The sequence below is a fragment of the Salmo salar genome, chromosome 06, assembly GCF_965601325.2.
Source record: "Salmo salar chromosome 06, fSalSal1, whole genome shotgun sequence".
Classification (NCBI taxonomy): Eukaryota; Metazoa; Chordata; class Actinopteri; order Salmoniformes; family Salmonidae; genus Salmo; species Salmo salar.
This window is the reverse complement of record NC_138296.1, coordinates 70659273-70672160: the sequence shown is the minus strand read 5'-3', so window position 1 is coordinate 70672160 and position 12888 is coordinate 70659273. Positions and strand designations below refer to the sequence as shown.

The 12888-nt window shown below is 44.0% G+C and overlaps 1 protein-coding gene across 2 annotated transcripts in view; it reads right to left on the bottom strand.

The window, feature by feature from the left end:
* Window positions 1–2011: 2011 nt before the first annotated feature.
* The window catches only part of LOC106607890 (RAC-alpha serine/threonine-protein kinase), a 58589-nt gene continuing 47712 nt past the window's right edge, over window positions 2012–12888 (bottom strand). The window contains exons 3-14 of one of the 2 annotated variants that reach the window (XM_014205362.3): window positions 7988–8116; window positions 7664–7778; window positions 7204–7330; window positions 6947–7078; window positions 6652–6717; window positions 6472–6540; window positions 6120–6245; window positions 5870–5998; window positions 5492–5706; window positions 5276–5363; window positions 5070–5172; window positions 2012–4879 (exon numbers count right to left, since the gene is read on the bottom strand). In XM_014205362.3, coding sequence (XP_014060837.1) covers window positions 4800–4879; window positions 5070–5172; window positions 5276–5363; window positions 5492–5706; window positions 5870–5998; window positions 6120–6245; window positions 6472–6540; window positions 6652–6717; window positions 6947–7078; window positions 7204–7330; window positions 7664–7778; window positions 7988–8116 — 1379 coding nt within the window. In that variant the 3' untranslated portion in view covers window positions 2012–4799. The remainder of the gene's footprint in view (window positions 4880–5069; window positions 5173–5275; window positions 5364–5491; window positions 5707–5869; window positions 5999–6119; window positions 6246–6471; window positions 6541–6651; window positions 6718–6946; window positions 7079–7203; window positions 7331–7663; window positions 7779–7987; window positions 8117–12888) is intronic. The other variant, XM_014205363.3, reaches the window with a different exon arrangement.

Below are 12888 nucleotides of genomic sequence, written 5' to 3'. Positions count from 1 at the left end.
CTTCTCTGTGTCACGGAGGCTCTCCGCACTGCTAAAGCTAACTCTCTCTCCTCTCATCCTTCTAGACCTATCTGCTGCCTTTGATACTGTGAACCATCAGATCCTCCTCTCCACCCTCTCCGGGTTGGGCATCTCCGGCGCGGCCCACGCTTGGATTGCGTCCTACCTGACAGGTCGCTCCTACCAGGTGGCGTGGCGAGAATCTGTCTCCGCACAATGCGCTCTCACCACTGGTGTCCCCCAGGGCTCTGTTCTAGGCCCTCTCCTATTCTCGCTATACACCAAGTCACTTGGCTCTGTCATATCCTCACATGGTCTCTCCTATCATTGCTATGCAGACGACACACAATTAATCTTCTCCTTTCCCCCTTCTGATAACCAGGCGGCGAATCGCATCTCTGCATGTCTGTCAGACATATCAGTGTGGATGACGGATCACCACCTCAAGCTGAACCTCGGCAAGACGGAGCTGCTCTTCCTCCCGGGGAAGGACTGCCCGTTCCATGATCTCGCCATCACGGTTGACAACTCCCTTGTGTCCTCCTCCTAGAGTGCTAAGAACCTTGGCGTGATCCTGGACAACACCCTGTCGTTCTCCACTAACATCAAGGCAGTGACCCGATCCTGTAGGTTCATGCTCTACAACATTCGCAGAGTACGACCCTGCCTCACACAGGAAGCGGCGCAGGTCCTAATCCAGGCACTTGTCATCTCCCGTCTGGATTACTGCAACTCGCTGTTGGCTGGGCTCCCTGCCTGTGCCATTAAACCCCTACAACTCATCCAGAACGCCGCAGCCCGTCTGGTGTTCAACCTTCCCAAGTTCTCTCACGTCACCCCGCTCCTCTGCTCTCTCCACTGGCTTCCAGTTGAAGCTCGCATCCGCTACAAGACCATGGTGATTGCCTACGGAGCTGTGAAGGGAACGGCACCTCCATACCTTCAGGCTCTGATCAGGCCCTACACCCAAACAAGGGCACTGCGTTCATCCACCTCTGGCCTGCTGGCCCCCCTACCTCTGAGGAAGCACAGTTCCCGCTCAGCCCAGTCAAAACTGTTCGCTGCTCTGGCACCCCAATGGTGGAACAAGCTCCCTCACGACGCCAGGACAGCGGAGTCAATCACCACCTTCCGGAGACACCTGAAACCCCACCTCTTTAAGGAATACCTAGGATAGGATAAAGTAATCCTTCTAACCCCCCCCCCCCTTAAAAGATTTAGATGCACTATTGTAAAGTGGTTGTTCCACTGGATATCATAAAGTGAATGCACCAATTTGTAAGTCGCTCTGGATAAGAGCGTCTGCTAAATGACTTAAATGTAAATGTAAACATCCTTTTCTAGTTGATGTAATTTCTGTTCATGGTCAGTTATAAATTGTGATTTCAATCGGTCTCCTGTAAAACCATGACGTCATGTATGATTTTAGATTCTTCATTTGGCTACAATTGCCAACAGTCTAATGCCTAATCTTTCATGTGTTTGTGATCATTTAGGTTTATCCAAGATGGGCCTATGTTTATCAGGAATAACTGCATAGAGTGAGTGCAATCTTCACCATTGACTAAATACAATGATAGACTGCATAGCCTTTTGAGCCAGACGATGGCGCACTATGCATGCCATATGGCTTTGCTGAAATAGAGCCTCCTTGAGGAACTAGCTGAAGAATTAACATAAAAATGTAAATGCAAAACATCCTTCAGATCTATAGGAGTTTTTTTAGAAGGTAGGGGCTAGGGGTCAACTGAGAATTCAGCAATTGTCCAATGTGTTGCTCCATCCACATCAAGCACCCAGCTTGGCTCACAGCTGGACCCCAGCACACTGGACTATCTCCCTGGACATCTGCTCCCTATTCAGGGCCATCTACACTTGGCTCTGGACCTCCATTGTCAGCCCAATACAGATATCCAGAGGATGGGCCAGCACATTATGTGCTGAACAATACTTTTTAGGCTACTTGATACAAGTGGGGAGCTTAGAGTTAATTGAAAGAATCAAAAATCACTTTGTCCCAAAAAAATCTTTATTTCTGAATTCCAATGAAAAATACCACACACAGTGAGGGAAAATGGTATTTGTTCACAAAAGCTGGTGCATTCAATTGTTCCGTTTCTCATCTACCAAGGGGGCAAAGGGAATGAAATAACTTAAATAGAAATAGTTTGAACATTTTCTTAGCACCCCCCCAAACTGACAGGTCAATGATTAAAAAAAAACAAGAATACAACAAGAAAAAAAAATACAAAACTGGAATGTGACAAAATTAAATATGTTTTACATTCATTTACAATTTCTTTACCATTAATTATGAATTGTATTGTTTTGTGAAAATTCCAAACCATTTCCTCTAGAAATCATTTATATTCAGACTAAAGGCCTTAACACTTGACAAACCTAGAATCTGCTGGATCAGGACAAAGTTAATTATCCTCTTAATTCTTCAACAGTCAATCATTTTAAAGCTAAACGTAGATATCCTCACTTGGATTCAATTAGGACCATTGAGACACAATGAATTGTTGGCCTCAATCTCGTGCACACACACACAAATACATACAAAATAAATGGTCATCCTTCCTCGATGGTGGTCAGTCACAGCCTGTTTGGTGTATTTCACTTGCAACAGTAACTGTCTATGTACAATAGCAGTCTGTCTGAAAGGTACTGTAATAGTCACTGAGGTGTTTCTAAAAGCATTGCGGAGAAAACACCCAATAACTGGAAACGATCTTAAAACAATTGTAAAAGAAAATGTACACCATCACAGAATAGGCTACCTGTTGAGAACTAACAGCAAAGAGAAGGTAATTTTGTTGGCAGAACATTCACACAATTCATTTTGTACACTCAATCCCATGGTTCGAATCAGTACATGAGCATGCCTTTCAGATTATATTATCCAGGCTTCAGTCGGTGCTACTCCGATAAGGGTCAGGGCAAAACAAAACTAAGCAGAGGGTAAGGTTGTAAATCTCAAACTAAACAAGACTTTGGTCACAGTTCTAGCAAAGACAGATATTCATTTCAAACCATTTATTTTGTTTCAGCATTGCCCTCACGAGGACGCCAGTGACAATTATGTCTGCCCCTCACCATGGCACTGTGTTATTGCACAAACTCTCTACCAAGCTAACAGTCTTCAGAATATTTTCCAGAACTGGATCATTGATGAGAGTTTTGTAATACATTGTTGGGACTGTGACTGTTCTCAATAATAGACAATATTTGTGGAGAAACTGCTTGGTTGGTAAATAGTAAAAAATATATATTTTAAAAACTACAGGCAGGTGAGCTTCAGACTCTTCCGTAGTTGAAGCTATGCATGTGTGCGCCTTCAATGGCATGCTGGTAGAAAAACACATCTGTTTTCAACAAGTTGATTTATTTTATCAACATGTAGCTAGCATGGTTTCCTGCTAGATATAAAAAGTAAGTTATATTACTTCTCATTTCAATGTACTTTGAAGTATATTTCTACAACTTTGATAGAAAAATATAAACCAAGGACCAACTCAACATTTCTTCACGGGGTAAATGGATAGTGACCTTTCTAGAAAAAACAAGTGTGTGTGTGTGTGTGTGTGTGTGTATGCATGCATGTTACACACACACCTAGTAATTTTACCATAAAATGTATCAGAAAATGCCTCCCCTACTGTGGTTGCAGCAGCAACTTTACAGGAATAAACAAGATTGCTATTCACATGATTTCTCATGAAAACATCTATTTCACTAAAAATAAATGTAGCCAATACACCCATCAAAAATGTCCTTTATGATCCACAAATCATTTGGTGAATTCCACTCTGTGCTTCACCACTTTACAGATGGTGTGATCCAGTAGAGCCAACCGTTTTCTCGATACATTGTAGTCACTAAGGACAACTTAGGCAAGGTGGTGAGGCCAGTAACACTGAAGAAAAGTAGACTGCTCATTCCATAGACTCCATTTCAGTTCTATAGCACTTACTCTTACTAGAAGGTGTGTGTGTTGGGGAGGGTGAACATTTGAGAGGTGAGAGACTGCAGGGTTATGCTCAGAAGGCACGAAATGGGAGAAGGCAACAGGAGGTGCTACGGGAACTTGTTCAATAAGAACACATTATCGTTTTCTATTTCAAAACTTGTTGCTTCGTGGTGTCCTACTGAACACAACCCAGGTGTGGAGCTTTAGTGTTACCTCTCGCAAATGTGTAAAACGTGGGAGTCAGAGCACAATGGCAGTGGTGGCTAGTAGATGGAGATGGGAAGGACTATTTCTACAGATCACGCTCTGATGTTTCCCTTTGCTCCATCAACATATAAAGACAATCATTTGGAGAAATATATAGTGTACCGTTTAAAAAGCTCGTTTTCAGAGAACGCTTATGAATGTGCTTCTCTTTTGAGGCTAGCGGCATACGCATCATTGACAGGAACATTATGCTGCCATGAAGAATTCGGTAGGTCGGTCACCACTGTGTCCAAGTGTGTTGCTTTTGGCAGGCAACCAAAACCTCCCCTTAAGCAGAACAAATACGGTATTTGAAACACTGGTGACACCAAGGTTGACTCTCAATAGTTTATAGTGGCCTTTCTCTCATTGTCCATCTGAAGAGGAGACCAGGATAAGAAGCCACACTAGACAATTGAGATGTGCCCCAACAATTACAGCAAAATAATAAAAGTGAAAAGAGGTCATAGATAGCCTGTGAGGATGTGTTCTGGTCAGAGGTTGGTGTGTGGGGGGTCAGGGTGAGAGGGGTATGGTCCATAAGAGAGTGAGGAGAGGAGAGGGAGTCCAGGTGTTTGGTTCAGGCTGTCCCACTGGCAGAGTAGGAGAACTGAGGGAAGTGGGGTCTCCTGTCGCTGTCGAAAGACTCCATGCTGTCATCTGGGATGGAAAGAGAGAAAGTTAGAGCACAAATCATTAAAAAGTGACATTCATCTTTCAAAGAAAAAAACAAGGTCAAATTGTGGTTAATCTAGTAGTATGAACACTACTAAGCCAACTAAGGGGAGTCGATGTCCTATAAATCCATAAAATCTTTAAGCAACGTTTGTTGAGTTGGGAGGGAGGGTACCTTGTCCTGGAGGTGTGATTGTGATGGTCTGCCCGGTGAACTCCACGTCAAAATAGCGGGTGTCCGTTTCCGAGGTGACCTGGGGCTTGAATGGCGGGACCAGCTGAGAGGAAAGGGGAGGAGTCATGAGTGGGCACCTGGCTGTCATAACACTTTCCATCACCATGAGAACAATGACAACACATAGAAAGCTTAGGATACGATACCTTCTTCTCGTACACATCTTGCCACTCGATCCCAGCGAAGAACTTGTGCTGCATTATCTCCTTGGCGTCATCAGGCCCTCCACCTAACCTAAAGAGAGGAACACACACAAAGTTAGTACACACACACACACACACACACACACACACACACACACACACACACACACACACACACACACACACACACACACACACACACACACACACACACCTTACCTCTGCTTGGGGTCCTTCTTGAGCAGGCCAGAGAGCAGGGACTTTCCCTCGGGGCCCAGGGTTCTAGGAAAGCGGATCTCCTCCATCAGGATCAGCTCAAACAGCTTCTCATGGTCCTGGTTGTAGAAGGGCAGTCGACCGCACATCATCTCATACATGACCACACCCAGACCCCACCAGTCCACAGCACGACCGTAGTCATTGTCCTCCAGCACCTGTGTGTTGGAAAGGGGAGGTAGAACATGAGCGTCATGTACAGGTGGGTGGTAGATTCTCTGGAAGGGCTTTCTAACCTCATCCCTACGTCTATGGTAGTGATCCTGATTCACTGATAGTTTTCGATCAGTTGAAGGACAGGGTTGATGGGTAGGTGTTTACCTCAGGGGCCAGATACTCTGGTGTCCCACAGAAGGTTTTCATGGTGGCCCCGTCCTTGATGCCCTCCTTACACAGGCCAAAGTCTGTGATCTTTATGTGGCCGTCTTTGTCCAGCATCAGGTTTTCCAGCTACAGTAGAGAGGGTTTCATAAGGTGAGTTCGAGAATAGGGAGATTCCTACTTGAACTTGTCCAATAAAAACACATTTGTATTTTCCATTGCGAAATGTTTTCAAGACTCCCTAAGTCACCTTCAGGTCCCTGTAAACCACATTTTTCTCCAAGTGGAGGTAGTCCAGTGCCGACACGATCTCCGCTCCGTAGAACCGGGCCCTCTCCTCGGAGAACACACGGTCTCGTGATAGGTGGAAGAACAGCTGGGTTGAAAGAGATGGTTATTGTGTCAATTCAATTTACAGTCACATAAATCCAAACTATTTCCCCCCAACATTACCGGTATTAAGTTCACCATCATACAATTGTCTACCATGTAAGATAAGGAATCATGTCCACTCTATTCATTACAGTCCATCTGCAATGTTCTGAGTATTTCACCTCACTGATAAGGCCTTTACATCAGGTAAAATGCAACAAAGTACGCACCTCCCCTCCATTGGCGTACTCCATGACGAAACACAAGCGGTCGTGCGTCTGGAAGGAGTACTTCAGACCCTTTACGGAGCGGATGAAGGAAGAGCACAATTAGGTTACCCATTTATATTAGTATAACAGTAAACAGAGGGAACAGAGTTCCTATTGCACACCAATGGAATGGTCTCTCACCGTTAAGAAGGGGTGTTTGGAGTTCTGCAGTACTCGGTTTTCAGTGAGAGTGTGTGCTACTTCATCCTAGAGAAGACTAAGGAGATGAGCTTGATCCAAGAAGAGGAAATACCAGTATACACAGACTACGCGAGCGCGCGCGCACACACACACACACACACACACACACACACACACACACACACACACACACACACACACACACACACACACACACACACACACACACACACACACACACACACACACACACACACACACACACACACACACACACACACACACGTCTACTCACTTTTGCCACAATCACTTCTTTCTTGAGGATTTTCATAGCGTAGTATTTTCCGGTTGCTTTTTCCTTCACCAGGATAACCTTCCCAAAAGTGCCTTTTCCCAAGAGTTTGAGGTATTCAAAGTCGTGCATAGTCTAGGAGACAAAGTGTTAAAAACAAAGAGATGGATGAACTTTATTTTACCATATCTAAAACCCTGCCACTGGTATTTGCCTTACAGCAACACAAATGCTGAGAACAGAGGGTTAGGTGTACGCACCACTTTGAGTTTGGGCTTGGTGAGGTACATCTCCATGTCCATGGGGTCTGGTGAGGAGTCCATCCTCTCCTCCTCCTGTTTCTGCAGCCCATCAGCCACCTCCTGGATGGCCTTTGTCCACTGCTCCCTGAGGACGGAGGGACCCAGAGGTTGGATGACTCTACGTGTGTGTGTGTGACACGTTATTTTTTAGGGGACCAGAAGTCCCCACAAGAATAGTAAACAACAATTTCAGCAACTGGGGACATTGTTAGTCCCCATAAGGTCAAATGCTATTTCTAGGGGGTTTAGGGTTAAGGTTAGAATTAGTGTTAGAAGCTACGGTTAGTTTTAAGGTTAGGAGCTAGGGTTAGGGAAAGAGTACAGGTTAGGTTTAGGGAAAATAGGATTTATAGGACTGAATTGTGTGTCCCCCACAAGGTTAGCTGTACAAGACAGTGTGTGTATGTGTGTAACCTACCTATCCTCTGGGCTCTCCACATGGAAGGTGCGTTCTATGACAGTGGTCCACTGTAGGCAGCGGATGATGAATGTGTTGGGCTTGGGTCGCTCAGTCTTCATCAGCTGACATTCTGCTGGTCATAAGGAAAAAGAGAGGGAGAGAGCGGGAACGTGAGCGAGATATGTCATGTGGTGAACCATCAGGGATGCATAGAATGTAGTGCAGGGCAAGAACAAAAATGTGCAACCTCTGAGGTACTTGAGGACCTGAGTGGAGATGCACTGCTCAATTTGTGTGTTAAATATTGTGATTAGGGGGGAGAGGGTCAGAGGGTTGCCTTACGTGCTACTGAGAAGTTATTGAGTGGCGTCTCCAGTTGGTCGACGTCTTGCGGTCGCTCCTTGTACCCGATGAACGTACCGTCTCTCTTCAGCAAGAAATACCTGGGCCTCCAGGTCTTTATGTACTCTCCTGAGAGGAAGCGAGAGAACCATTTAACAGATACCCTTTAGCCAATTGCAGGTATTACATCAGAAAGGAGACTACTCAACCTGTCAGTACAATCCTAACCCAGTCTGAAGAGCCATAAGAGCACTGAGCTATCGCTAACCCTAGGGGGAGCTAGTAATGGTAGCATGTTGGACAAGTGTGTGAGAGAGACTGAGTTTGGTTGACCGCAAACTTCTGAGGCATTTGTCTTGGTGGTTTCGTCGAAAACAGAACTTCCCCTCATAGGCCTTTTCTATATCTCCCCTTTGCACTGCATGTGTGTTGTACTGCCTTCCTGTACTGTACCTTTAAGACAGGCAGCTAGTAAACAGGGTCTCTGATATGTTTTTCATTAATTTTTATAACTGTGACTACGGGTACTTCTGGTAATCAACAACCATATTCTAGAAAACAGGAAGTGACACACTAACAGCACATTTCGAGAAAAACGACATCCCAATCAGGTGTAGTGTCGGTGCTGCTGACTCATCTGTTAACTGCTCAATAAGGGTGATAAGATTGGAATCTTCGAAAAACAGTTTCATTTCACACGCATACTTCATGCCTAACTACTAAGGCAGATGAGTGTGTGATGCTCCTAGGGCAAAGTGACCTAATGAACAAGCTGTTGCCTTATAAAAGACAATCCATACCTATTAAGTGTTGTTGCATGGTGCCTGTCTAGACTCATTTACCAATGCCACTCATCTGAAACCCATATCTTTGCAAACACATAGGCCAAGGGTTAAACTTGCGGTAATTTATGGCAGCTTGGTAATTTCAACTTTTAATTTTTTAATTGTAGTTGTATATAGTATTCTTTTTTATATCTCTGTGTCAATATTGTCCATAGGTTTCAAGAGAAAAGCCTAATTTTTTTTCAACATTTTGGTGCCAAAACATTTAAAGTAAAATAAAAAAAAAGGCTATTTCATGCAGACACACACACACACACACAAATTAAATTGTATTTGTCACATGCTTCATAAACAACAGGCTACAGACTAATAGTCAAAAGCTTACTTACGGGTCCTTTTCCAACAGAGTAAAAAAAAAAAAAAGTTACGAGGAATAACTGAGAAAAATAGCATGGCTATATACAGGGAGTATGAGTACCGAATCGACGTGCAGCAAATTGGAGGAAAACGAGGTAGCTCTATAAATATACAATGATTTCAGAAAGTATTTAGACCTTAAACTTTTCACATTGTTACATTACAGCCTTTTCTAAAATGGATTAAATAAATGTTTTTCCTTAATCTACACACAATACCCCATAATGACAAAGTGAACAGGATTTTAGAAAGTTTATAAAAAATAAACAGAAATACCTTTAGTATTTAAGTATTCAGACCCTTTGCTATGTGACTAAATTGAGCTAAGGTGCATCCTGTTGCCATTGATCATCCTTGAGATGTTTCTACAACTTGGAGTCCACCTGTGGTAAATTCAATTGATGGGACATGATTTGGAAAAGCACACACCTGTCTATATAAAGTCCCACAGTTGACAGTGCTGTGGGATCTTCCCTAACCAGAAACCATGGATTGATGGCAGCATTCACACAAAACAAAGCGCGAACCACTGCTTTTAATCATGGCAAGGCGACCTGAAGCATAACCGAATACAAACAGTGTAGCTATTCCCTCCGCAAGGCAATCAAACAAGCTACACGTCAGTATAGAGACAAAGTGGAGTCGCAATTCAACGGCTCAGACACGAGACGTATGTGGCAGGGTCTACAGACAATCACGGACTACAAAAAGAAAACCAGCCCCGTCGCAGACACTGATGTCTTGCTCCCAGACAAACTAAACTTCTTTGCTCGCTTTGAGGACAATACAGTGCCACTGACATGGCCCGCTACCAAAACCTGCAGGCTCTCCTTCACCGCAGCCAACGTGAGTAAAACATTTAAACGTGTTAACCCTCGCAAGGCTGCCGGCCCAGGCGGCATCCGTAGCCGCGTCCTCAGAGCATGCACAGACCAGGTGGCTGGTGTGTTTACGGACATATTCAATCAATCCCTATCCCAGTCTGCTGTTCCCACATGCTTCAAGAGGGCCACCATTGTTCCTGTTCCCAAGAAAGTGAAGGTAACTGAGCTAAACGACTATTGCCCCGTAGCACTCACTTCAGCCTTCCCTGTGGCTCAGTTGGTAGAGCATGGTGTTTCCAACGCCAGCATGGTGTGTGCAGCGCCAGGGTTGTGGGTTCGATTCCCACGGGGGGCCAGTACAAAAAAAATGCATGAAATGTATGCATTCACTACTGTAAGTCGCTCTGGATAAGAGCATCTGCTAAATGACAAATGTAAATGAAGTGCTTTGAGAGACTAGTCAAGGATCATATCACCTCCACCCTAGACCCACTCCAATTTGCTTACCGCCCCAATAGGTCCACAGACGACACAATCAAACTGCACACTGCCCTAACCCATCTGGACAAGAGGAATACCTATGTAAGAATTAGAGGTCGACCGATTAATCGGAATGGCCGATTAATTAGGGCCGATTTCAAGTTTTCATAACAATCGGTAATCGGTATTTTTGGCCACCAATTTGCCGATTTAAATATTTTTATTTTATTTATTATTATTATTTTTTTACCTTTATTTAACTAGGCAAGTCAGTTAACACATTCTTATTTTCAATGACGGCCTAGGAACGGTGGGTTAACTGCCTTGTTCTGGGGCAGAACGACAGATTTTTACCTTGTCAGCTCGGGGACGCAACCTTACGTTAACTAGCCCAACGCTCTAACCACCTGCTTTACGTTGCCAAGGTAAGTTGCACGACTGTACCTAACCATAAACATCAATGCCTTTCTTAAAATCAATACACAGAAGTGTATATTTTTAAACCTGCATATTTAGCAAAAAGAAATCCAGGTTAGCAGGCAATATTAACCAGGTGAAATTGTCAGTTTTGCGTTCGTTGCACACAGAATCAGGGTATACAGAATCTGGCTCGTTGCGAACTAATTTGCCAGAATTTTACGGAACTATGAAATGACATTGTAGGTTGTGCGATGTAACAGGAATATTTAGACTTATGGATGCCACCCGTTAGATAAAATACGGAACGGTTCCGTATGTCACTGAAAGAATGTTTGAGATGATAGGTCATTAATATGGTCAAATCCAGAAACTAAGGTTTATTATATTATAGTTAAGTCTATGATAGAGCAGTCTGACTGAGCGGTGGTAGGCAGCAGCAGGCTCGTAATAGTCAAAGATATATGGTTTAGAGAGAAATAGTCGACGCGTCATAATTCCTGTAATAACTTGCGGCTGAACTTGAAAGGGGTTCCTTCTTTATTTTACCGTTCATGTCTTCCATAGAGAATGTCTTGATCTACTTCAAATAAGGTCTGTGTTTTGTGCTTAAACCGCCTCGGCGTTTCGATACCCGTGTAAATCTCACTAGGTAACGTTTGTCAACATATTTTCATAAATCCACTCTACAAAAAAAATTATTCGCTTATATTGATCAGAGTTATATCCTATGGATATCTACACAGTTATACAATTGGCAAGGTGGTGTAAGCCTAAACCAAACACAGACCTTATTTTAAGTTAATCTAAAAATATCCTATGGAATAAATGAAGAAACCGCTATTCAGATTTTGCTAGGTGTCATGGGAATTGTGACTCGCACTTTGGTAGTCAATTCTTACCATGCCCATTATTAAAATAGGATTTCCTGCATATAGAAATTAGTTTTTGTTTTCAGCATTCATCACAGGTAACAAACTCTATTTTTATTATTCAAACAGTTGAGAGTATTTGTCTCCTAAGCAGACTCTTCAGTATCGTTGTCACTTCAGAGCTGTGTGTGTGTGTGTGTGTGTGTGTGTGTGTGTGTGTGTGTGTGTGTGTGTGTGTGTGTGTTATATATAGATATCTATATCTAAACACACACATATAAAAAAAAAAAAAAAAAACGGCCGATTAATCGGTATCGGCTTTTTTTGGGCCGCCAATAATCGGTATCGGCGTTGAAAAATCATAATCGGTCGACATCTAGTAAGAATGCTGTTCATCAATTACAGCTCAGCATTTAACACCATAGTACCCTCCAAACTCGTCATTAAGCTCGAGACCCTGGGTCTCGACCCCGCCCTGTGCAACTGGGTCCTGGACTTCCTGACGGGCCGCCCCCAGGTGGTGAAGGTAGGAAACATCTCCACCCCGCTACTCCTCAACACAGGGGTCCCACAAGGGTGCAATCTCAGCCCTCTCCTGTACTCCCTGTTCACCCATGACTGCATGCACGCCTCCAACTCAATCATCAAGTTTGCAGCCAACACTACAGTGGTAGGCTTGATTACCAACAACGACGAGACGGCCTACAGGGAGGAGGTGAGGGCCCTCGGAGTGTGGTGTAAAGAAAATAACCTCACACTCAACGTCAACAAAACAAAGGAGATGATCGTGGACTTCAGGAAACAGCAGAGGGAGCACCCCACCATCCACATTGACGGGACAGTAGTGGAGAAGGTGGAAGGTTTTAAGTTCCTCGGCGTACACATCACGGACAAACTGAAAAGGTCCACCAACACAGACATCGTGTTGAAGAAGGCGCAACAGCGCCTCTTCAACCTCAGGAGGCTGAAGAAATTCGGCTTGTCACCAAAAACAAACTTTTACAGATGCACAAATCGAGAGCATCCTGTCGGGCTGTATCACCGCCTGGTACGGCAACTCCTCCGCCCACAACAGTAGGGCTCTCCAGTGGGTAGTGAGGTCTGCA